General features: G+C 36.8%; 1 protein-coding gene across 1 annotated transcript in view; it reads left to right on the top strand.

Moving 5' to 3' along the window:
- Nucleotides 1-27,458, top strand: part of LOC138308712 (polyamine-transporting ATPase 13A3-like) — an 86,529-nt gene that overhangs the window by 45,577 nt on the left and 13,494 nt on the right. The window contains exons 13-30 of the mRNA XM_069249744.1: nucleotides 99-165; nucleotides 7,178-7,309; nucleotides 7,723-7,896; nucleotides 8,169-8,314; nucleotides 8,588-8,788; nucleotides 9,783-9,844; nucleotides 10,572-10,725; nucleotides 10,879-10,980; nucleotides 11,245-11,401; nucleotides 13,023-13,143; nucleotides 14,697-14,821; nucleotides 15,481-15,656; nucleotides 16,678-16,782; nucleotides 17,240-17,319; nucleotides 20,174-20,326; nucleotides 20,520-20,616; nucleotides 20,883-20,955; nucleotides 21,753-21,863. Of these exons, the coding sequence (XP_069105845.1) occupies nucleotides 99-165; nucleotides 7,178-7,309; nucleotides 7,723-7,896; nucleotides 8,169-8,314; nucleotides 8,588-8,788; nucleotides 9,783-9,844; nucleotides 10,572-10,725; nucleotides 10,879-10,980; nucleotides 11,245-11,401; nucleotides 13,023-13,143; nucleotides 14,697-14,821; nucleotides 15,481-15,656; nucleotides 16,678-16,782; nucleotides 17,240-17,319; nucleotides 20,174-20,326; nucleotides 20,520-20,616; nucleotides 20,883-20,955; nucleotides 21,753-21,863 (2,236 nt within the window). The remainder of the gene's footprint in view (nucleotides 1-98; nucleotides 166-7,177; nucleotides 7,310-7,722; nucleotides 7,897-8,168; nucleotides 8,315-8,587; nucleotides 8,789-9,782; nucleotides 9,845-10,571; nucleotides 10,726-10,878; nucleotides 10,981-11,244; nucleotides 11,402-13,022; nucleotides 13,144-14,696; nucleotides 14,822-15,480; nucleotides 15,657-16,677; nucleotides 16,783-17,239; nucleotides 17,320-20,173; nucleotides 20,327-20,519; nucleotides 20,617-20,882; nucleotides 20,956-21,752; nucleotides 21,864-27,458) is intronic.

Raw genomic sequence — 27,458 nt, forward strand, 5'->3', positions numbered from 1 at the left:
TATAATTAGTTAACATTCTAAATCGCCCATATTGATGCTCCTTGTTTCCTGTTTTGTTCCTGCGTTGGCTCTATGTTTCTAATTCCGTTTTATTTCAGATGCAAAGAACTCTTCGTAATACTATTGCTACATCTACTGTAGTGACAGTGTGTCGGGATAATGGAGGTAGGTTTAAAACAATCATAATACTATTGCTACATCTACTGTAGTGACAGTGTGTCGGGATAATGGAGGTAGGTTTAAAACAATCATAATACTATTGCTACATCTACTGTAGTGACAGTGTGTCGGGATAATGGAGGTAGGTTTAAAACAATCATAATACTATTGCTACATCTACTGTAGTGACAGTGTGTCGGGATAATGGAGGTAGGTTTAAAACAATCCTAATACTATTGCTACATCTACTGTAGTGACAGTGTGTCGGGATAATGGAGGTAGGTTTAAAACAATCCTAATACTATTGCTACGTCTACTGTAGTGACAGTGTGTCGGGATAATGGAGGTAGGTTTAAAACAATCCTAATACTATTGCTACATCTACTGTAGTGACAGTGTGTCGGGATAATGGAGGTAGGTTTAAAACAATCATGATACTATTGCTACATCTACTGTAGTGACAGTGTGTCGGGATAATGGAGGTAGGTTTAAAACAATCATAATACTATTGCTACATCTACTGTAGTGACAGTGTGTCGGGATAATGGAGGTAGGTTTAAAACAATCCTAATACTATTGCTACATCTACTGTAGTGACAGTGTGTCGGGATAATGGAGGTAGGTTTAAAACAATCCTAATACTATTGCTACATCTACTGTAGCGACAGTGTGTCGGGATAATGGAGGTAGGTTTAAAACAATCATAATACTATTGCTACGTCTACTGTAGTGACAGTGTGTCGGGATAATGGAGGTAGGTTTAAAACAATCCTAATACTATTGCTACATCTACTGTAGTGACAGTGTGTCGGGATAATGGAGGTAGGTTTAAAACAATCCTAATACTATTGCTACGTCTACTGTAGTGACAGTGTGTCGGGATAATGGAGGTAGGTTTAAAACAATCCTAATACTATTGCTACATCTACTGTAGTGACAGTGTGTCGGGATAATGGAGGTAGGTTTAAAACAATCCTAATACTATTGCTATACATCTACTGTAGTGACAGTGTGTCGGGATAATGGAGATAGGTTTAAAACAATCATAATACTATTGCTACATCTACTGTAGTGACAGTGTGTCGGGATAATGGAGGTAGGTTTAAAACAATCATAATACTATTGCTATACATCTACTGTAGTGACAGTGTGTCGGGATAATGGAGGTAGGTTTAAAACAATCCTAATACTATTGCTACATCTACTGTAGTGACAGTGTGTCGGGATAATGGAGGTAGGTTTAAAACAGTCATAATACTATTGCTACGTCTACTGTAGTGACAGTGTGTCGGGATAATGGAGGTAGGTTTAAAACAATCATAATACTATTGCTACATCTACTGTAGTGACAGTGTGTCGGGATAATGGAGGTAGGTTTAAAACAATCATAATACTATTGCTACATCTACTGTAGTGACAGTGTGTCGGGATAATGGAGGTAGGTTTAAAACAATCATAATACTATTGCTATACATCTACTGTAGTGACAGTGTGTCGGGATAATGGAGGTAGGTTTAAAACAATCCTAATACTATTGCTACATCTACTGTAGTGACAGTGTGTCGGGATAATGGAGGTAGGTTTAAAACAATCATAATACTATTGCTACGTCTACTGTAGTGACAGTGTGTCGGGATAATGGAGGTAGGTTTAAAACAATCATAATACTATTGCTACATCTACTGTAGTGACAGTGTGTCGGGATAATGGAGATAGGTTTAAAACAATCATAATACTATTGCTACATCTACTGTAGTGACAGTGTGTCGGGATAATGGAGGTAGGTTTAAAACAATCATAATACTATTGCTATACATCTACTGTAGTGACAGTGTGTCGGGATAATGGAGGTAGGTTTAAAACAATCATAATACTATTGCTATACATCTACTGTAGTGACAGTGTGTCGGGATAATGGAGGTAGGTTTAAAACAATCCTAATACTATTGCTACATCTACTGTAGTGACAGTGTGTCGGGATAATGGAGGTAGGTTTAAAACAATCCTAATACTATTGCTACATCTACTGTAGTGACAGTGTGTCGGGATAATGGAGATAGGTTTAAAACAATCATAATACTATTGCTACATCTACTGTAGTGACAGTGTGTCGGGATAATGGAGGTAGGTTTAAAACAATCATAATACTATTGCTATACATCTACTGTAGTGACAGTGTGTCGGGATAATGGAGGTAGGTTTAAAACAATCCTAATACTATTGCTACATCTACTGTAGTGACAGTGTGTCGGGATAATGGAGGTAGGTTTAAAACAATCATAATACTATTGCTACGTCTACTGTAGTGACAGTGTGTCGGGATAATGGAGGTAGGTTTAAAACAATCATAATACTATTGCTACATCTACTGTAGTGACAGTGTGTCGGGATAATGGAGGTAGGTTTAAAACAATCATAATACTATTGCTACATCTACTGTAGTGACAGTGTGTCGGGATAATGGAGGTAGGTTTAAAACAATCATAATACTATTGCTATACATCTACTGTAGTGACAGTGTGTCGGGATAATGGAGGTAGGTTTAAAACAATCCTAATACTATTGCTACATCTACTGTAGTGACAGTGTGTCGGGATAATGGAGGTAGGTTTAAAACAGTCATAATACTATTGCTACGTCTACTGTAGTGACAGTGTGTCGGGATAATGGAGGTAGGTTTAAAACAATCATAATACTATTGCTACATCTACTGTAGTGACAGTGTGTCGGGATAATGGAGGTAGGTTTAAAACAATCATAATACTATTGCTATACATCTACTGTAGTGACAGTGTGTCGGGATAATGGAGGTAGGTTTAAAACAATCCTAATACTATTGCTACATCTACTGTAGTGACAGTGTGTCGGGATAATGGAGGTAGGTTTAAAACAATCCTAATACTATTGCTACATCTACTGTAGTGACAGTGTGTCGGGATAATGGAGGTAGGTTTAAAACAATCCTAATACTATTGCTACATCTACTGTAGTGACAGTGTGTCGGGATAATGGAGGTAGGTTTAAAACAGTCATAATACTATTGCTACGTCTACTGTAGTGACAGTGTGTCGGGATAATGGAGGTAGGTTTAAAACAATCATAATACTATTGCTACATCTACTGTAGTGACAGTGTGTCGGGATAATGGAGGTAGGTTTAAAACAATCCTAATACTATTGCTACATCTACTGTAGTGACAGTGTGTCGGGATAATGGAGGTAGGTTTAAAACAATCATAATACTATTGCTACGTCTACTGTAGTGACAGTGTGTCGGGATAATGGAGGTAGGTTTAAAACAATCATAATACTATTGCTACATCTACTGTAGTGACAGTGTGTCGGGATAATGGAGGAGGTTTAAAACAATCATAATACTATTGCTACATCTACTGTAGTGACAGTGTGTCGGGATAATGGAGGTAGGTTTAAAACAATCATAATACTATTGCTACATCTACTGTAGTGACAGTGTGTCGGGATAATGGAGGTAGGTTTAAAACAATCATAATACTATTGCTACGTCTACTGTAGTGACAGTGTGTCGGGATAATGGAGGTAGGTTTAAAACAATCATAATACTATTGCTACATCTACTGTAGTGACAGTGTGTCAGGATAATGGAGGTAGGTTTAAAACAATCCTAATACTATTGCTACATCTACTGTAGTGACAGTGTGTCGGGATAATGGAGGTAGGTTTAAAACAATCCTAATACTATTGCTACATCTACTGTAGTGACAGTGTGTCGGGATAATGGAGGTAGGTTTAAAACAGTCATAATACTATTGCTACGTCTACTGTAGTGACAGTGTGTCGGGATAATGGAGGTAGGTTTAAAACAATCCTAATACTATTGCTACATCTACTGTAGTGACAGTGTGTCGGGATAATGGAGATAGGTTTAAAACAATCATAATACTATTGCTACATCTACTGTAGTGACAGTGTGTCGGGATAATGGAGGTAGGTTTAAAACAATCATAATACTATTGCTATACATCTACTGTAGTGACAGTGTGTCGGGATAATGGAGGTAGGTTTAAAACAATCATAATACTATTGCTATACATCTACTGTAGTGACAGTGTGTCGGGATAATGGAGGTAGGTTTAAAACAATCCTAATACTATTGCTACATCTACTGTAGTGACAGTGTGTCGGGATAATGGAGGTAGGTTTAAAACAATCCTAATACTATTGCTACATCTACTGTAGTGACAGTGTGTCGGGATAATGGAGGTAGGTTTAAAACAATCCTAATACTATTGCTACATCTACTGTAGTGACAGTGTGTCGGGATAATGGAGGTAGGTTTAAAACAGTCATAATACTATTGCTACGTCTACTGTAGTGACAGTGTGTCGGGATAATGGAGGTAGGTTTAAAACAATCATAATACTATTGCTACATCTACTGTAGCGACAGTGTGTCGGGATAATGGAGGTAGGTTTAAAACAATCCTAATACTATTGCTACGTCTACTGTAGTGACAGTGTGTCGGGATAATGGAGGTAGGTTTAAAACAATCATAATACTATTGCTACGTCTACTGTAGTGACAGTGTGTCGGGATAATGGAGGTAGGTTTAAAACAATCATAATACTATTGCTACATCTACTGTAGTGACAGTGTGTCGGGATAATGGAGGTAGGTTTAAAACAATCATAATACTATTGCTACGTCTACTGTAGTGACAGTGTGTCGGGATAATGGAGGTAGGTTTAAAACAATCATAATACTATTGCTACATCTACTGTAGTGACAGTGTGTCAGGATAATGGAGGTAGGTTTAAAACAATCCTAATACTATTGCTACATCTACTGTAGTGACAGTGTGTCGGGATAATGGAGGTAGGTTTAAAACAATCCTAATACTATTGCTACATCTACTGTAGTGACAGTGTGTCGGGATAATGGAGGTAGGTTTAAAATAATTATAATACTATTGCTACATCTACTGTAGTGACAGTGTGTCGGGATAATGGAGGTAGGTTTAAAACAATCCTAATACTATTGCTACGTCTACTGTAGTGACAGTGTGTCGGGATAATGGAGGTAGGTTTAAAACAATCCTAATACTATTGCTATACATCTACTGTAGTGACAGTGTGTCGGGATAATGGAGGTAGGTTTAAAACAATCCTAATACTATTGCTACATCTACTGTAGTGACAGTGTGTCGGGATAATGGAGGTAGGTTTAAAACAATCATAATACTATTGCTACGTCTACTGTAGTGACAGTGTGTCGGGATAATGGAGGTAGGTTTAAAACAATCCTAATACTATTGCTACGTCTACTGTAGTGACAGTGTGTCGGGATAATGGAGGTAGGTTTAAAACAATCCTAATACTATTGCTACATCTACTGTAGTGACAGTGTGTCGGGATAATGGAGGTAGGTTTAAAACAATCCTAATACTATTGCTACATCTACTGTAGTGACAGTGTGTCGGGATAATGGAGGTAGGTTTAAAATAATTATAATACTATTGCTACATCTACTGTAGTGACAGTGTGTCGGGATAATGGATGTAGGTTTAAAACAATCATAATACTATTGCTATACATCTACTGTAGTGACAGTGTGTCGGGATAATGGAGGTAGGTTTAAAACAATCCTAATACTATTGCTACATCTACTGTAGTGACAGTGTGTCGGGATAATGGAGGTAGGTTTAAAACAATCCTAATACTATTGCTACATCTACTGTAGTGACAGTGTGTCGGGATAATGGAGGTAGGTTTAAAACAATCCTAATACTATTGCTACGTCTACTGTAGTGACAGTGTGTCGGGATAATGGAGGTAGGTTTAAAACAATCCTAATACTATTGCTACGTCTACTGTAGTGACAGTGTGTCGGGATAATGGAGGTAGGTTTAAAACAATCATAATACTATTGCTACATCCACCTACTGTAGTGACAGTGTGTCGGGATAATGGAGGTAGGTTTAAAACAATCCTAATACTATTGCTACGTCTACTGTAGTGACAGTGTGTCGGGATAATGGAGGTAGGTTTAAAACAGTCATAATACTATTGCTACATCTACTGTAGTGACAGTGTGTCGGGATAATGGAGGTAGGTTTAAAACAATCATAATACTATTGCTACGTCTACTGTAGTGACAGTGTGTCGGGATAATGGAGGTAGGTTTAAAACAATCCTAATACTATTGCTACATCTACTGTAGTGACAGTGTGTCGGGATAATGGAGGTAGGTTTAAAACAATCCTAATACTATTGCTACGTCTACTGTAGTGACAGTGTGTCGGGATAATGGAGGTAGGTTTAAAACAATCCTAATACTATTGCTACGTCTACTGTAGTGACAGTGTGTCGGGATAATGGAGGTAGGTTTAAAACAATCCTAATACTATTGCTACGTCTACTGTAGTGACAGTGTGTCGGGATAATGGAGGTAGGTTTAAAACAATCCTAATACTATTGCTACATCTACTGTAGTGACAGTGTGTCGGGATAATGGAGGTAGGTTTAAAACAATCCTAATACTATTGCTACATCTACTGTAGTGACAGTGTGTCGGGATAATGGAGGTAGGTTTAAAACAATCCTAATACTATTGCTACATCTACTGTAGTGACAGTGTGTCGGGATAATGGAGGTAGGTTTAAAACAGTCATAATACTATTGCTACGTCTACTGTAGTGACAGTGTGTCGGGATAATGGAGGTAGGTTTAAAACAATCCTAATACTATTGCTACATCTACTGTAGTGACAGTGTGTCGGGATAATGGAGGTAGGTTTAAAACAATTATCAACCTATTTATGACTATGGAATGTGTCTTGTGTAATTACAAGGAGACATGAGCCCAATAAACATAAAAAATATTCACACACTCGCCACTACAGTTGTGACACATAGAGAAGCCAATAATATTGTCTTTCCTGGTGATATGGGGAAATATACAAGTTTAATAAAAAATTTAGTGTCGACCCCACTCACTGGTTTTGAGGGTTTACAGTTTGACTCCCTACCCTACTATTTGTAGTATATGAAGAGATATCCTCAGAAGATTTGGTCCCGGGGGATGTGATAGAGATACCGCGACATGGCTGTATCATGCAATGTGACGCTGTCCTCACCTGTGGAAACTGTATCGTCAATGAGAGCATGCTCACAGGTATGTAGAAGCAACTTGTTTATATAATGTGTGTGTAACTTGTCTTAACCAGATGCCATAGGGACCAGCATAGTTGTTCAGTATAGCCAGGTTTCTGGATTGTAAGGTTTTAATTACTATAAATTAATTATATATAAAAAAGAAAAATCCTTACAATTAATTGTGCTGGAGTACATAGCGATCCAGGTTCGACAAGTGATGGTTTTGACGTTACGCTGTATATTATCAAATTTTCAAAACAAGATCTATTATCAAAATAAGAGCCAAACGTTACTGTTTATGGCATTGTATTTTGAAACTTATAAACCAATTGTATAATAGCGTTCTTTTATATATAGTGCTCTTAAATGATTGGTGAAAATCAAATATAATTTGAAAATCTTCATCCATCAATACTCTTCATACTATTATAGGTGAAAGTGTTCCTGTGACTAAGACTCCACTCCCGAATCCTGCCGATTCCGGAACAGAAGACAAAGCCTTCAATATGAAGGAACATGCACGCCATGTATTGTTCTGTGGGACAAAGGTCATACAGACTCGTTACTATGGCAACCAGCGTGTGAGAGCTGTTGTAGCTCGAACTGGTAAGTAACCTTTAGAATAATAAGATGGTTTGCTCTGAACAAATTCTATCAAAAGCTGAGCATTATTACATCCTACAATGGAAACGAAGCATTTTTAGTTGTACATATCTGATGTGATCGCCTTTTAGTTTCGCGCTAGGGGGAATTATCCTTTAGCTCAGTCATGTAGAGTGGCAGACCAAGTCCAGGGTCGTGGGTTTGAGTCTGGCTGGAGGCACACTACTCTCTTTCTGTTACAGAAACAAGTAATAATTAAAACATTTTATTTTTAGGTTTCACCACATCTAAAGGAGAGTTAGTGCGCTCTATCCTTCATCCGAAGCCTGTCGACTTCAAGTTTAACCGCGATACCTACATCTTCATCGGCATTCTGGCCATTATAGCTGGGATCGGCTTCATCTATACTATTGTTCTGATGGTAAGTAGGGCTTCAAACTTCATTCAGAAATTTTATTTACCTTCTGCTGGTGTAATAGCAGCTTTCTTGGTCAAATATAGTCTGCGGATCTGTCATCAAATGACTTGATGATGCATTGTTAGGACTCTGAACTTATGATAAACTCTTTTGGATCACAACAATAAATTTCAATCAAAATAAGAGATGGATTTACCCATTTGAAGGGCAATTGCTCTTGTGAGAGTAAAGCAAAATGATTGATGCCAATGAATTCTCCTGTGTTATTTTGGTCAGGTGATTGACGGTGATGATCCCAGTGAAATTGTCTTGCGGGCCCTTGATCTCATCACTATAGCCGTACCCCCAGCTCTTCCTGCAGCTCTCACCGTCGGCATTGTCTTTGCTCAAAGCCGACTCAAGAAAAATAGCATCTTTTGCATTCTCCCTAACTGTATCAACGTCAGTGGAACCATCAACACGTTCTGTTTTGACAAGGTAAAGTATGACACGGGTACAAGCATCACTATTGCTTTGTCATGTGATCTTTTGGGATAGTCTTTTGTCCGTCGTCGTGTGTCGTCTGGTAATATCACCTTCTGAACACAATAACTTGAGTAGATATGCATCAAGCTTAATGAAACTTTGTATGTATACTAAGTTAACATGAAGAGTCAGATGAGTTTGAAAATCGGCTTGATTTGACTGTAACTGGCAGAGTTATTGCCCTTTGCAATAATGACTATTATTAGAACTTGTGAACATGATAACTTTGTAATATTTAGAGCTTCATGAAATTTTATTCAGCATAGTATTAGTAAGATTACAAACTAGTCCAAAAATCAGAATTATTCAATAGTAAATCATAGAGTTATTGCCCTTTACAATTATGATAATTATTATTTGTAAGGTTTTTAACATGGAAATTTTCTGACAGTAACCTACAGAGTTATCGCCCTTGGTAATGATAGATTAACATTGTCAACACAATAACTTTAGCGGACTGTTTGCTCCCTAACATCTGTATTGCAAGAGTTTGAAAATGGAAATGGTTTGGCAGTAACTTGTGAAAAATTAGATGAAAAAGGTTCTGATGACAGCTTGGTATAATATGTCAAGATCAGATGACTTTTAAGGCACATTGGCCTCTTGTTCTGATAGTCTTTGGAATTGTACTTACATATATGTATATGTATAGGGGAAGTGGATGTGGTGCGGTGGTAAAAGGCGCAGGTTTGTTTGACTAGGTGATTAGCTGCCGTAGATCGTGAGTTTAAAGCCCGGATAAAGCCCGAGAAATTTTCAATAAATTGTCATCCTTTGTTAAATTGTGTTTCTTTGATAAGTCATATATGTACATAGATGCAGACCTGTGATCGAAAGGATAAAACATTTAAGAATCTTGATTTTAGTTAATGTAAAGGCACAACTTTAAGGCCAATATCATATTGCACCAAACCTGATCTAAATATAGAAATGTTCCTTCTTATAGACTGGGACCCTGACAGAAGATGGTCTGAACATGCAGAGTCTCCATCTAGTGAAAGACGGCAGGTAAAGAATTTGAATGTCAATCTGATTGAAATACAGATCCTTATAACCACTCCGTTCAATAGAGGATCTGAGAAAATCTGATTTAGTCAATTAGTGATTTCTGTCAATTGACAACGCCATTTCGCCCCAACATATAATACGATTAGCTTTATTGTGCTCTTTGGGCGAGATGACTACGTACATGGAAATAATTCTGACAGATTTTCAAACTATTTGGTCCCCTGAAATTCACTGTCAAAATTTTGCCAGCAGCAATTTGATTGGCCATTTTCAAAGGTCACTTGGACATGACCCCTAAATGGGATGTTCTCAGATCCTCTTATCTAACATAGTGATAATAAGGATCTGTATTTTAATCAGATTGTTTGAAGGTAATATCTTTTCGGGCTTTAAAAATTAAATTTGATTGATTTTCTGATTATAACTGTATGCAGTAACACATAATTATAACAAACACGCTATTATAAAGCCAAAAATTAATATATATAATTATCATAGTGGTTTATTTATTCCCCATCAAGGTTTCCATAAGATGTCTGTAGTATATGTACACCAAACTATGCTTATAACAAAGTGACTTTGCTGGTCTGTAGAGTTTTGTTATAACTTTGTTTTACTGTATTAAATGAATGGCTATAACACCAGCTTAACCCTGGTTGTATTTAATCTACCACTTTTACCTGAAATGTGGAAAACAAATAGATTATTGTTTTATTTTTTAAAACAGTTTTGCAGATGATGTTGAGGATAAGTCCATCGCTATGCTGGATCCAGCTATGCCAGTCATGGCGGCAATGGCAAGCTGTCACTCTCTCACCATTATAGACAATGAACTATGTGGCGACCCTCTGGACCTGATCATGTTTGAGGCCACTGGATGGGTAATTAAACTAATTATCACTTTAATGGATGTGTTAAGCTTTGGAATATTTGTTCATCAGAAAAACATAACTCTCTAACCTTAAGGACTTATCTGACTATCAAAATGTGTGAAAAATGCTGTTTGCACAATAATTTACTTCACATATTTATAGGACTTGGAGGAGCCTGGACAGGAACATAGCCGCTTTGATATGATGGTCCCAACTGTAGTGAAACCAAAACCTATCACTGGGCAGCCATGGAGCACAAAACAGGTACGCATCATCACAAATTGTGTACTTGTCATCACAAATTGTGTAGAATGTTATCAAAATTGTGTTGTGTACTTATCTATGTATAGATAGAGTGATTACTTTTCGTGTTCTTAAAAAGTTATACAGATTCAAGAGTCATCTTATAAATGGAATTAATAAAACCATATCAGCAATCACAAATTGATTACATAATTAAATATCATATACCTTAAAATAGAGAAGTTTTAAGTTACCCTGTATGAAGAATTCAGTTTTTACATCCAGACAACAGATATGGAGGTTGGTATCATCAGACAGTTTACCTTTACGTCGAGTCTACAGAGAATGTCGGTCATCACTCGACGAATCGGTGCCTCCAACTTTGACCTCTTCTGCAAGGGAGCCCCAGAGAAGATTGCGTCACTGTCAAAACCAGAGACAGGTATTAAACTTGAATGATATAAAGTGTTTTCATACATATGTAATGGTAGAACAAATATACGACCCAGCCTATTATACCTTTCGACCAGGTACGAATTGATCCCTATGTGTCCTAGTGGAGCAGTGCCTCCGAAAATCACTCGGGCATAGTTTTCTATACTTTTTTGTAGGTTTCCATTTATTTTTTGCAGATACAAGTATTTACATAATATTTTTGTCCAAAACAAACATAACTACCATTCTTAATATCTACCGTAAAACTCACAAGACATCAAATTCATGATTTGTAGACTTGCCGTATAAATTCTCTTCAGAAAGACCTTCATATGTAAAAAAAATAATGTCTCGCAGATAATTTGATATTTTGTACGGTTCAGTTTTATTGCCTAGTAGGTAAACGATGTAAAACAAGTAAGATAAAATGCATACAAACGTTTTAATAAAGGTTTGTAAAACCATTACTTTGCTCCATTAGCAGTATTAGGCACCAATTGTAGCTCTAAAGACGACACTATTTTCTGTCTAAAGTCTTTTGAGGTACAATATTGCAGCTAATGTATTGGGACTGTTTACCACCCACACCCCTCAGCCTATAGGCCTTTTAACGTGGAAAATACAACCTAAGCCTCATACAGATGAACAAGGAAAATACACATTTCTGTTGAGTGCCATCACCAGGAATCTGACTCAGATTCTATGGCATGATAAAGCAACAGCTTTACTGATTCCAATCGGAACTCCTTGAGCAATCGGAACTCCTTGAGCAATCAGAACTCCTTGAGCAATCGGAACTCCTTGACTGTGACTGTCGTACATTGATCTCAGATGTGATGCATTATTCCAATAAATCGTAAACTTTTGGAAATTAAGAAGTTAATACAAGAGCTAGCATCCATTTTGAAACTTAAGGGACTACTTTCATAATAACTGGTTACCACTGAGGACACTACCACTGGAAAAGCATCAGTCCATCTATTTTACAATTTCTTAAAATAATGCTATAGTTTTTCAACATTTCAATAACTGTTCATTTTTTATGCACAATTTGGGTATAATTAGGTTTTCAGTGAAGAAAATATTGAATTTTCTTACATATTCTTATGGCTGTTACATCCGCGGTGATGTTAGACATCCAAGGAGTTATGCTTGCTACTGATTGAACTAAAGACGTTGAGTGATGAAGACTAATGCTATGTATACAGACCATACTGACCAGCTCTTTACAATACATCTGTCCATTCATACAGTAGAATAATAGAAGTAAAAATAAAGTTAAAAAAAAAATTAAGGTTTCAAAATTGATTTTATTCCCCAGCAAGAGGGATACCAGGGTTGGGACCCCTGGGTTCATCCCTCTTACAACCTATAGCCTCTCACAGGAGGTCTCTTTCACTTCTTTTACTCGATCGCTTTCACTTCGTCACATTTGGTTTGCTCCATTCATTCATATATTCATTTATATTATTGATTGTATGTTAACTAAAAAAATAAAGTAGCTACATGCACATATATTCCACAAAATTAAAGGAATAAATTCTCAAGATTTAGATAGAATGCTAGATACAAGGATTAAAACATGTGTATTCCATCCTCTTTTTAATGTGAAATTCCTTTGTTTACAGTTCCGACTAACTTTCACGACGTCCTGATGGGCTACACACAGCATGGTTACAGAGTGTTGGCGTTGGCATGGCGACAACTGCCTGAGAAACTAAACTACACCAAAGTACACAAAATACAAAGGTAATCAAAGCACAACTATTTTGATTTATCACATAACTGGTCCATCCAGCCATGTCATAAGGCCATGTTATGAATATTATAAGACACATGTGTAATAACACTATTATGACATTTTATGATTGTCTCGGTAGACGGAAATGTCACATTTGAGCTGGATTTCTACTGTTTTATATAGAGACAAAATTTCAAATTTTACTTATTTTTCTATTATAGATGCTCCACCGCCGACAGAGCATAAATTACATCAATCACTTGAATAATAATTGGTGTTTAATTGTGTGTGTGTATGTATGTGTCTAATTGACACAAAAATATAATACAAAGTAATTTATTTTGCCTAACGTGCATGCTCAATCAGTACTTTATTCCATTTAGAATATAGTGCCACGGAATTTTTTCGGGATGCAATTAATTATTTTTTGTAATTTTATCTTGAAGTAAAATAATATGCTCAAACTTTCCAATGGTGGTAATGGTGTAAAGTAAGTAACTTTTGTAACTGAAGAAAAATACTAAATTGTCTGCTCCTGTTTTTGATAGTGAAACAATACCGTTTGTCAGCGGTGGAGCATCTTTGATAAAAGTTATGTGATAGAATCTTACACTCGCGACTAGGTGATATGAAATTTATCAAACTAAAGACTCGTGGCATATCAAATTATTGAACTCGTTTGATAATTTCATATCACATAGTCACTCATGTAAGATTCTTTAAATGTATTTCTTTCTATTCCTGCGTCTTCCATTTACTGAGAGCATTACTTTTGTACCATGTAATTATACAACGATCAATTTTATCAAATATTCTATGCCATTGAAGTAGATAGGTGTCACAGATTTCCCACATTGAAGTAGATAGGTGACACAGATTTCCCACATTGAAGTAGATAGGTGACACAGATTTCCCACATTGAAGTAGATAGGTGACACAGATTTCCCACATTGAAGTAGATAGGTGACACAGATTTCCCACATTGAAGTAGATAGATGACACAGATTTCCCACATTTAAGGAGATAGGTGTCACAGATTTCCCACATTTAGAGATAGGTGTCACAGATTTCCACATTAAGTAATAGTGTCACAGATTTCCCACATAAGGAGATAGGTGTCACAGATTTCCCACATTTAAGAGATAGATGTCACAGATTTCCCACATTTAAGGAGATAGGTGTCACAGATTTCCCACATTTAAGGAGATAGGTGTCACAGATTTCCCACATTTAAGGAGATAGGTGTCACAGATTTCCCACATTGAAGTAGATAGGTGTCACAGATTTCCCACATTTAAGGAGATAGGTGTCACAGATTTCCCACATTGAAGTAGATAGGTGTCACAGATTCCCACATTTTAGGAGATAGGTGTCACAGATTCCCCACATTTAAGGAGATAGGTGTCACAGATTTCCCACAAGTTGCTCTATGCCATTGAAATTTGTGATGTTGCTTTCAGATTAAAGGAATATCTAATCAATACATGTACAATGATGTTAATGATGATATGTTCTACCTGTGTTAGAATGTTATTAAAGGGATGTTTGATGTTGATTATAGAGAACAAGTGGAAAAGAATTTGACATTCCTGGGTCTCCTTGTGATGGAGAACCGTCTGAAACCGGAGACAACACCCGTCATACAGGATCTGAAGGAAGCTAACATCCGAACTATCATGGTCACAGGTTTGTAAAAAAAAACTATCATGGTCACAGGTTTGTGTGCCAATTTAATCAAAGTGTTGCTTGTTTGTTTATGATACTTTAAAACCCTCATGTTAAAAATCCCTTATATTTAACAACTATTTGCGATGGTTTTTTTCCAAAAGTCATTTATCCATTACATGTGATTAATAATGAATATCTAAAAGTTTTTTTGTTTTTGTTTTTTTTGCTTATTTTAATCAGTTTTCGGCTGATGGAATCGGAATATTTTATTACTGCATATCTACTGCCCGTCTGGCATTCTTGTACATTGTTCCATACATTGTAACACAGTAAACAGTTTGCCTTCCGCCATTTGTTGTCGACTACAATGACAATAGATTGTCCTGACGTTGTTGAATTCGGGAAGTCACTTTACTCTGTATTTGGATATGACTCAACGTCAAAAGAGAATAGGACGTCACATATCTAAGAGAAGATTCACTTGATCTATTTTTGACAAAGGTTACTGGACTCGAGCAAGGTATCTGGACCAGTAACCTCATGTGCTGTTAGCCGCTGGTTTTGGGGATGATATTATATCTGATTAATAATTCTGAGAAATGTTTCGGTCAATCAAAAAACAGAAAAAAACATCATATTTGTTTGACCACTAATATATGTTTCTTCTTTTCTTAAAGGAGACAACATGTTGACTGCTCTCTCAGTGGCCCGAGAATGTAATATGGTTGACAAGCATGAGAAAGTCATTCTGGTACAGGCATACCCACCTCAAGGCAAGGCTGACCCCAGCATAGAGTTCATCAATACCAATACCAGTACCAGTGTCAAGGTCAAAGAATTAGAAAAATCAGGGGTAAGGTCAAAGGTCATTTAGTAATTGGGTCGAAGTCATAAAAGTTACCAGGTCCAAGTTTTATAAATGCTTTAAGAGGAAAGCATTACAAAATTTAAGGGGAAATGCTTTCTAATGGAAGTAAAAAATCTATTATCTAGTATTACTGATGAAAATAAGCCCTGGACTTTTTCTGTTTCTGATGTGTGGAAGTACTGTGAACCAATGTACTTTCACAAATTTTGCGATCACAGTAAATTCTTGAATGTATATCTCCACAAATGCATATAAATTTCGCTTATATGTCATGTAATTTCATGGTATATAAAGTCATTACCTAAACATTAAAACTCACTGATGTAAATAATTACAAGATCATTGAAATCAATTATTAATAAAAGAAACAAATCATTTCAATCTCTACTAAGTATTAACTTTGATCAGTTCATTAATCTATAAAATCAAATTGTTAACTTACCATGAAGATCACAGATCTATCAACAAAACCAACTGCCTTAATTTGTAGAATACATTATTACTATTTGTAAATATGAAAACTAAGGCACAAGGGCACAGAAGTGTTATTTAAAGTCTGTCCTGTTCCTCTTAGACCCTTCCTGCTTTGATATAGGGAGGCAGGTGTATTTGATATGTCTAAAAGTTTTTAGGTCACCTGAGACGAAGTCTCAAGTGACCTATTCTAATCGCCTTTTGTCAGTCGTATGTTCGTAAACAGTTTACATTTTTAACTTCTTCTCCAAAACTGCTAAGTAATTTCAATGAAATTTTGTACTAACGGTCTATAAGGCCAATCAAAATTGTGAATTATGTGGTCTCCCCCCCCCCACCCCTGGGGGTTGTGGGAGGGGCCAAAAGGGGTAAAATTGAGTAAAATTTTAAAAATCTTCTTCTCTACTCACAGATGTGGTAAAATCAAATACTATTCATAGATAGAAAGGTCTTAAGGTTATTTACAAAATTTGTGAATTAAATGACCCTTGGGTCTCTTATTAAATTTGAATTACTTAATTTGAATTTTCAGACAGAATCCAAGATCAGCATGCCTGGGTTACAGTACTATCACTTTGCTATGGAAGGGACATCCTGGGCAATAGTTAGACAGTATTTCCCAGAAATTTTCCCAAAGGTTTGTGAATCCCTCCTACACAGTTTCCATCCATACAACTTCCTCAAATCTTTCCTTTAGAAATTTATTTATGGAAATTATTGATATGAAATCATTTGTGCTGTATTTCTACCATATATATATGTATAGTGTGACTTTCTATTATACTTGTATTGTTTATGCACTGGATTCATCACTAAAAACTGAAATCAAATCACTGTAATCATAGCCTGGTTGTTCAAAAGGTGGATATCTTCATCACTTGATCATGAAATTTCTATTTCTTAATTACTACAAATTTTTGTAATTGTATCTTCTTTAAAATCAACAAGTAGTGAAAGAATGAAGTTCTTAATATGAATCTTTTATAACGTTGTAAAGTTAGCATTACCAGAAATTATTTCATCCTGATTTGAAAATTGTTGTTATTGTTGATTTCTTTTGTAACCACTTGGACCATTTCTGATATTTGTAACAGCTGGTTGTACGAGGCACTGTGTTTGCTAGAATGTCACCAGACCAGAAGGCCCAGCTTGTTGAGGCTCTGCAGGAGCTCGGGTAAATAACTGCTATTACGTTTAAATGTTACGGAATTGAACTTAGGTTTTGATGAGTGACTGTTGCAGTTAATTGATAACTTTGACCTTTCAAATGATTAATTACTTAGGATTTGTATTTCACTCCAGATATTCATAAAGCAAATCTCTCAGCACCCAAAGATTTTTCCAGTAAATCAAAGACCCTGATCATATTCAGTTTTCATAAAAGACATATGCCTATATATAATCTAAACACAAAAAGATTAAAGAATGCAAAAAAGATGTTTTTCTATTGCTAGCACTTTCAGGGTTGTCCCATTATCAGGCGATGTTTTAATATCTTAAAATGACATTGTGATATTCCGTCGTTGCATATTACAGCGTTAGCTCCCTTGCGGGTAGGTATCAATTGTTACGTCATTATTTCCTGTGTGTAATTTACGTAGTTTTCTCCAAAATGTATGATGTTACGCTCCCAAACACATGACGTCACAATCAATACCTACCCATAAGTGCAGATAACTCTGTAATATGCAAATTCAGAATAATGAACATTAAGAAGGGTAGACAAAATCAATATTATAACTATGGATCCGAAATCCCAAGATGGCCGCCAAAGCCGCCATGAAAACACATTTTGAACTTCTTCTCATTCTACCAGTGCGATTTTGAGCTGAAACTATGCTATGAAATGACTGTCCCGACAAAGTGTTGTTATTTTCGGTCGATCCGAACTCCAAGATGCCGCCATCTTGAAACACATTGACTTCTTCTCAAGTTCTACCGGGCGATTCAGTTGAAACTTGCATAAATTGATCCTTGATCGCCGACAAAAGTGTTGTTAATTTACCGGGTCGATCCGAATCCAAGAAGGCCCGCCAAAGCCCGCCACATTGAGTTCTACCATGCGATTTAGCTGAAACTGGCATGAAATGGACCTGACATGGTTGGTTTTATTTTTCGGGTCGATCCGAAATTTTAAGGTAAGTTAGAAAACCCATTTTTGAACTTCTTCTCACTACCGTTGCGGTTTGGCGAACCTGTCATGTAAATGATCCTGATATTGTCCTCGACAAAGTGTTTTTATATTTTCGGTCGATCGAAATCCAAGATGCCGCCAAAGCCGCCAACTTGAATCACATTTTGAAACTTCTTCTCAATTCTACTGTGGGCGATTAGGCAGAAACTTCATGAAATGTCCTGACAAGGTCCCAACAAAGTGTTGTTATTTTTTCGGGTCGATCCGAAATTGGCACCGACAAAGCCGCCATCTTGAAAATACATTTTGAACTTCTTCTCAAGTTCTACCGGATCGATTATGGCTTAAAGTTTTTTTTTTGGTGCATGAAATGATCCTGACATGTGGCCCGACAAAGTGTTGTATTTTTTTTGGGTCCGATCAGCAAATTTGGCCGCCACAGCAGCCAATCTGTAAAACACATTTGAACTTCTTCTCAGTTCTACCGGAGCGATTAGGCTGAAACTTCATGAAATATCCTGACATGGTCCCGACAAAGTGTTGTTATTTACGGGTCAATCCGAAATCCCATATGGACTGAAGCGCCATCTAGAGAAACCACATGTTTATTGCGTCGTTCTGGCCGATCATCGATATGTTTATTTTTTTTTTTTTTTTTTTTTGTTTTTTATTTTTCTTTTAGTTTTGTTTTTTTTTTTTAATTATTCATTTTTTTTATGTAGCCAAATGTCCAGGATGAAATAGATAATATTTTTTTTTTTTTTTTATATTTTTCCTTGTCCCATTTGTTTGGGCGTGCCGGCAAGAATGTGGAATGTACCCTCGCGTGTAGGAACGCCACACAAATCTGCATAAAATATCATTGCTCCATGACAACTACTTTCCGCGTCTGTTAGCCCAACTGTAAAGCTTAATCTTTTGAACTTTCTCTCAAGTTCCTACCAGTGCGATAGCAGCAACTTTACTGATCCTGACCATGTGTCCCACTAATTGTTCTAACTATGGCACTAAAGGTGATCTAGTCGGACGCCTATGCCAACTTGAAAACACATTTTAACTTCTTCTCAAAGAGTTAACTGAAAATGAGTTACATTGAAGGGTATCCATCAGAGTGCAGTTTGAAAAGTTTCAAATTTGAATTGATTCACTTGAAAAACAATGATTTGTTCACATCATATTTGATCATGGACCCGACAAAGTGTGAAACTTTTTCGGGTCGATCCGAAATTTGTTGAAAACACATTTAGAACTTCTTCTTAGTTCTACCGTGCTGTTTGGCTGAAACTTGCATAAATGATCCAGAATATGTCCCCGACAAAGTAGTGTTTATTTTATCTGGTCGATTTTTAGCCCATTTTGAACCATACCATCGAGATGGTGGGGCGTTATTCAAATCAACGTAATATAATTTTCATTTCTGTGGAATAAAATTTGAGAAAAAAATTGAAAATGTCTGTGACATCTGTCGTCAGAAGACCGTCCTCCATCAGTAAACAATGCTTGTTACCGCTATTCTCTCAAGAAGTACTCACGGATATTTCTCAAAGATTATTTGTTTTTACTGTTTTAAAACATAGTTTCCTTGTTATTTCTCCTTTGGAGTGTCAAGGCTAGGACAATCATATTTTCAGCATCCAAACTGATCTGAAATTATGGCTTTTAATCAGATACCTTATATTAATCCATTGAAAAACAATATGGCCAAGTTTGGTCCAGACATTTACCTATTTCAGACAGTTCCATGCTTAAGTGACATTTAAATTGTTACAGCTATTTTGGTTGTTGATATTTGTTACCGCTATTTCTCAAATCTTGTTAGGAATGTGTTTAACCTTTGACCTCTGTTATTAGGTACTACATAGGTATGTATTTAACCTTTGACCTCTGTTGCCAGGTACTATGTAGGAATGTGTGGTGATGGAGCCAATGACTGTGGAGCCCTGAAGACAGCTCACGCCGGTATATCCCTGTCAGAGGCCGAGGCGTCTGTCGCGTCTCCCTTCACGTCTAAAAATCCTAACATTGTTTGTGTACCAACTCTGATAAGGTAACTTTAACATGATGTGATCCATTCAACAACTAAAATACACCACTTCAGTCCTTGCTCGTTATATTTGAACTTGTTTTATTGTAGTTATCTCCCTTATGTACACATTCTTTACGAAATGTAACTTTGGCAAAGACACTAGAATTCCATACAATTCACATTTGTGTACACTGTTTTGGATCTTAATTCACAGACAAGGCAGATGCGCCCTGGTGACTTCATTTGGAATTTTCAAATTCATGGCAGCTTACAGTCTCACACAATTTGTATCTGTCTGCATGCTTTACTGGGTGAGTTCAAGGCCAAGTGGTATAAGTGCTTAATTACAAAGGTCAAGTTCAAAATTTGATAATAGATACTGTTGAAAGGAAGCTAAACTATCATGATGCGTCTTCATAAGGAATCACTAATTTTACAGACACATACATTTACACTAAAAAACTACTGTACCTTCAAAATGAAAGCTTCCAATAATTCATGGCAGTATATGGTTTTATTGGTCATCTACATTATCTGTAACACTAGAAAATGTTGATGTTTCCTCTTTGTTTTGCAGATTGGAAATAACCTAACCGACTTTCAGTTTCTTTACATCGACCTCTTTCTTCTTACCACACTAAGTATCACATGTGAGTTGAGCTTTATTCCTGCCATTAAGAATTGATTTATTTCAGTATTTAGTTAACTATCGTTCATTGATTAGGAAAACATCCACTGTTTATAATATGTTGTAAGTGTATGAACTGTGTTGTTAAAAATCAGAAAGTGTATCAGGCTCAAAAGTTACAATATCATGGAAGTTTTACTCATGAAAATTTTAAATTTTTAGCTCACCTGGTCCGAAGGACCAAGGTGAGCTTATGCCATACCGTGGCGTCCGGCGTCCGTCGTCCGTCGTCCGTCGTCCGTCGTCCGTCGTCCGTCGTCCGTCGTCCGTCCGTCCGTCCGTCCGTCAACAATCGACTTCTTCTCCATAACCGCTGGTCGGATTTCAACAAAATTTGACTGGTAGCATCCTTATGGGCTACTAACTGAAAATTGTACAAATGATGGGGCTGACCCCCCAGGGGCCTGAGGGGCGGGGCCAAAAAGGGGTCAGGCTCACAGAAAAAGCATGGGAAAGCACCCATAATGCAATAGCATCATGGAATTCAAAATAGTTAACAAATGAAGGGGAGGCCTGACCCCCAGGGGCCAGAGGGTCGGGGCCCAAAAGGTGGTCAATTTTACTCATGAAACCAAGAAAATTTTAACCTTAAAGGGTTTTTTATGATGGGGCTGAGCCCCTGACTTGTCAATTTTGAAATATTTATTTACATGTAGTCTTTGTACAATGATGGGGCTGACCCCCCAGGGGCCTGTATTTGGCTATTTTCCATATAAACATTTCTGAAACCACTGAAGAACTGAATCTGGGCCTTTACAGTTGGCCGTACAGACGCAATGATGTGGCTACCACAAGTCGTGTCCCCCAGCCGCTCTCATCAACCTGTTCGGAAATCGCATAATGCCCCAATCCTTTCTCTAAACCATCCATGTATAGGGCAGAGTTTTGATTTACAACACGATATACAGTCAAACCTGTCTGTGTAGACTATCCAAGGGGCAGAGTTGATTTACAACACAGATATACAGTCAAACCTGTCTGTGTAGACTATCCAAGGGGCAGAGTTGATTTACAACACGATATACAGTCAAACCTGTCTTATATAGACCATCCAAGGGTCAGAGATGATTTACAACACGATATACAGTCAAACCTGTCTGTGTAGACTATCCAAGGGGCAGAGGATTGATTTACAACACGATATACAGTCAAACCTGTCTATATAGACCATCCAAGGGTCAGAGTTGATTTACAACACGATATACAGTCAAACCTGTCTGTGTGTAGACTATCCAAGGGGCAGAGTTGATTTACAACACGATATACAGGTCAAACCTGTCTATATAGACCATCCAAGGGTCAGAGTTGTACAACACGATAATACAGTCAAACCTGATTTACAACACGATATAGTCCAACCTGTCATGTATTTTGACCATCCAAGGGTCAGGTTGAAACTTGCATGAAATATTTCAACATAAACGATATACAAAGTCAAACCTGTCAAGGTATAGACTTAAAACACAAAACTGGTGTCAAGTTCTTATAGAGATTGATTTAAACATTGATAATGACAGTCTGAAAAGTGTTGTCTGTCGATAGACAAAAGGGGTCAAGGGGCAGAGTTGATTTACAACAACTTCTTCTCATACAGTCAAACCTGTCCTGTGTAGACTATCCAAGGGTCAGAGTTCATAAAGGTGATTTAAACAATTGTACGAAATATACAGTCAAACCTGTCTGTGGGGCGATAGACTATCCAAGGGTCAGAGTTGATATACAAACTGTAAGTATACAATTTAAACATATTTCTCAAAACTGGTCAAACAAAAACGATGGTCAGATTCTATACAAGTCAAACCTTCTTCTGTTTATACTAAACTAAGCATGAAATGATCCAATGGGGCAGAGTTGTTATTTTACAACACGATCATAATTCCAAACCTGCCAAGTCCCTTATATTTTTGAACTTCTTCTCATTCTATGGGGCAATTTAAAAATTTAAATCATGATATATCCCGTCAAACCTGTTATTTTTCGGGTCGATGAAACCAAGATGGCCGCCATGGGGAAAAGAGTTTGATTTCTAACTCAATATACTAGTGCGATTTGGCAAAAACCTGTCTGTATCCTGTAACATGGTCCCGACAAAGATTTTTCGGGGCGATCCGAAATCCAAGGGCCGCCACAGCAATTCTTTAAAACACATTTTGAACATTTAACATCTTTACAAACTGTCTGTAAAAACCATGAAATGACCAAAGGGGTGTAGTTTTTTTTTTACAAATCCAAGATATACAAAAATGTGAAAAACTGTCTGTCTCAGTACCAGTGCGATTACAAACTATCCAAACTGGGGACACAGGGGGGCCTGATTTTTCTTTACAATAGGTGGTCTTTATACACCATAACAACTTTTCTCTTAAAACTGTGATACAAACTGATATTGTAAAATGATCCTGTTTGGTCCAGACAAAGTAATCCTGATCTTACATTTTTCCTTATAGCCGAAATCCATAATGATAAAACACATTTTGAACTTCTTATTGGGGCAGTTCTAGGTTTGGTACTTTATTTAAATGATCCTGTGGTCCCGACAAAACCATTATTTCATCCGAAATTTAAGATGGCTACACAAAAAACCATTTGAAAACTTTTGTAACTAAAAACAAATAAGTGATATTTACAATAAATTGGATCCTGTAAGGTTTCAAAAGTGTATTGGGGCAACTGTTTTTAAAACCATATTAAAGCCGCCATATCCAAAACATATTTACAACTAAAGTTCAACCGGTGACGTTAACAAACAGAGCATTGATAATGTAAGTTAAGGAAATTACATTGTTATCTCTTTGATCCTCGATAAGATCAAATGACATATTTACAAAAGTTTGAAAAGTTTGTTTGACTATCAAAATCAATGGGAAACCATTAAATTTTTATACAAACAGATATTACATTATACAATTAATACCTGTAAACATAATTTACTGTAAAAACCATCAAAAAACCACAGATATAGTTTATAGTGTACATTTTTTGTGAAGGTTTTCCAATTTTGTTATTAATGGATTAAGTATCACAAACCAATATTTCATATGTATTATAAGCAAACAGTACCTAATTGTACAATCATAAGTATACCCCAGTGCAATTGTAAAATTGATAAAACCAAATGGCATACATGAACATATAGGTGACACAACCCTACATATATTTTTAATTCTGTAAGTGGAACATTAGTTATAACACTGTTCAAAATGTAAGGGAAATTTCTTATTCTATGCAAGTTTACTCTTTGAAGTTTATTTCAAATGTGGATCACTAACAATGTTACAATTTTCCAATTTACAAACTTTATGACATATTTTAGGTGAACGTTCCACAACTGTGCATTTTACAAATTTTGTACAACATTATAATTCAATTTCCTAACCTTTTATATTTGTCCTATGTGTTTAGGTTTGTTGCGTATGTTGAGAATGAACACTATGATTACATGATTATGAAACATGGCTGTAAGTGTTTAATCTCCAGTTACCAGTACATTTTACTGATTGGGTGATCTTCTCAAAGGGGGCTCCGTTTGGGTAGAAAAAACTGTTTGATTTATTTAAACAAATTATCAAATCTGTTTAAAAAGTACATGATTAAAGCTAGGGATCAAACTCAGGACCCCTGGCTTACTCAAATCTGTTTAAAAAAGTACATGATTAAAGCTAGGGATCAAACTCAGGACCCCTGGCTTACTCAAATCTGTTAAAAAAGTACGATGATTAAAGCTAGGGATCAAATTCAGGACCCCTGGCTTACTCAAATCTGTTAACAAAGTACATGATTAAAGCTAGGGATCAAACTCAGGACCCCTGGCTTACTCAAATCTGTTTAAAAAAGTACATGATTAAAGCTAGGGATCAAATTCAGGACCCCTGGCTTACTCAAATCTGTTTAAAAAAGTACATGATTAAAGCTAGGGATCAAATTCAGGACCCCTGGCTTACTCAAATCTGTTAACAAAGTACATGATTAAAGCTAGGGATCAAATTCAGGACCCCTGGCTTACTCAAATCTGTGTAACAAAGTACATGATTAAAGCTAGGGATCAAATTCAGGACCCTGGCTTACTCAAATCTGTTTAACAAAGTACATGATTAAAGCTAGGGATCAAATTCAGGACCCCTGGCTTACTCAAATCTGTTAAAAAAGTACATGATTAAAGCTAGGGATCAAATTCAGGACCCCTGGCTTACTCAAATCTGTTTAACAAAGTACATGATTAAAGCTAGGGATCAAACTCAGGACCCCTGGCTTACTCAAATCTGTTAAAAAAGTACATGATTAAAGCTAGGGATCAAATTCAGGACTCCTGGCTTACTCAAATCTGTTAACAAAGTACATGATTAAAGCTAGGGATCAAATTCAGGACTCCTGGCTTACTCAAATCTGTTTAAAAAAAGTGCATGATTAAAGCTAGGGATCAAACTCAGGACTCCTGGCTTACTCAAATCTGTTTAAAAAAGTACATGATTAAAGCTAGGGATCAAACTCAGGACTCCTGGCTTACTCAAATCTGTGTAACAAAGTACATGATTAAAGCTAGGGATCAAATTCAGGACCCCTGGCTTACTAAAACTGTTTAAACAAAGTACATGATTAAAGCTAGGGATCAAACTCAGGACCCCTGGCTTACTCAAATCTGTGTAACAAAGTACATGATTAAAGCTAGGGATCAAACTCAGGACCCCTGGCTTACTCAAATCTGTTAACAAAGTACATGATTAAAGCTAGGGATCAAATTCAGGACCCCTGGCTTACTCAAATCTGTTTAACAAAGTACATGATTAAAGCTAGGGTCAAATCAGTATCAAATCGAGGACTGTGCTTACTCAAATCTGTGTAACAAAGTACATGATTAAAGCTAGGGATCAAATTCAGGACCCCTGGCTTACTCAAATCTGTTTAACAAAGTACATGATTAAAGCTAGGGATCAAACTCAGGACCCCTGGCTTACTCAAATCTGTTAACAAAGTACATGATTAAAGCTAGGGATCAAATTCAGGACCCTGGCTTACTCAAATCTGTTAACAAAGTACATGATTAAAGCTAGGGATCAAACTCAGGACCCCTGGCTTACTCAAATCTGTGTAACAAAGTACATGATTAAAGCTAGGGATCAAATTCAGGACCCCTGGCTTACTCAAATCTGTGTAACAAAGTACATGATTAAAGCTAGGGATCAAACTCAGGACCCCTGGCTTACTCAAATCTGTTAACAAAGTACATGATTAAAGCTAGGGATCAAACTCAGGACCCCTGGCTTACTCAAATCTGTTTAACAAAGTACATGATTAAAGCTAGGGATCAAATTCAGGACCCCTGGCTTACTCAAATCTGTGTAACAAAGTACATGATTAAAGCTAGGGATCAAATTCAGGACCCCTGGCTTACTCAAATCTGTTTAACAAAGTACATGATTAAAGCTAGGGACAAATCAGGAGCTCAAAGTAACAAAGTACATGATAAAGCAAATTCAGGACCCCTGGCTTACTCAAATCTGTTTAACAAAGTACATGATTAAAGCTAGGGATCAAACTCAGGACCCCTGGCTTACTCAAATCTGTTTAACAAAGTACATGATTAAAGCTAGGGATCAAATTCAGGACCCCTGGCTTACTCAAATCTGTTTAACAAAGTACATGATTAAAGCTAGGGATCAAATTCAGGACCCCTGGCTTACTCAAATCTGTTAACAAAGTACATGATTAAAGTAGCTAGGGATCAAACTCAGGACCCCTGGCTTACTCAAATCTGTTTAACAAAGTACATGATTAAAGCTAGGGATCAAATTCAGGACCCCTGGCTTACTCAAATCTGTGTAACAAAGTACATGATTAAAGCTAGGGATCAAATTCAGGACTCCTGGCTTACTCAAATCTGTGTAACAAAGTACATGATTAAAGCTAGGGATCAAATTCAGGACCCCTGGCTTACTCAAATCTGTTTAAAAAAGTACATGATTAAAGCTAGGGATCAAATTCAGGACCCCTGGCTTACTCAAATCTGTGTAACAAAGTACATGATTAAAGCTAGGGATCAAATTCAGGACCCCTGGCTTACTCAAATCTGTTTAACAAAGTACATGATTAAAGCTAGGGATCAAATTCAGGACCCCTGGCTTACTCAAATCTGTGTAACAAAGTACATGATTAAAGCTAGGGATCAAACTCAGGACCCCTGGCTTACTCAAATCTGTTTAACAAAGTACATGATTAAAGCTAGGGATCAAACTCAGGACCCCTGGCTTACTCAAATCTGTTTAACAAAGTACATGATTAAAGCTAGGGATCAAACTCAGGACCCCTGGCTTACTCAAATCTGTTTAACAAAGTACATGATTAAAGCTAGGGATCAAATTCAGGACCCCTGGCTTACTCAAATCTGTTTAACAAAGTACATGATTAAAGCTAGGGATCAAACTCAGGACCCCTGGCTTACTCAAATCTGTTTAACAAAGTACATGATTA

This window comes from Argopecten irradians, chromosome 1 (genome assembly GCF_041381155.1).
Source record: "Argopecten irradians isolate NY chromosome 1, Ai_NY, whole genome shotgun sequence".
Classification (NCBI taxonomy): Eukaryota; Metazoa; Mollusca; class Bivalvia; order Pectinida; family Pectinidae; genus Argopecten; species Argopecten irradians.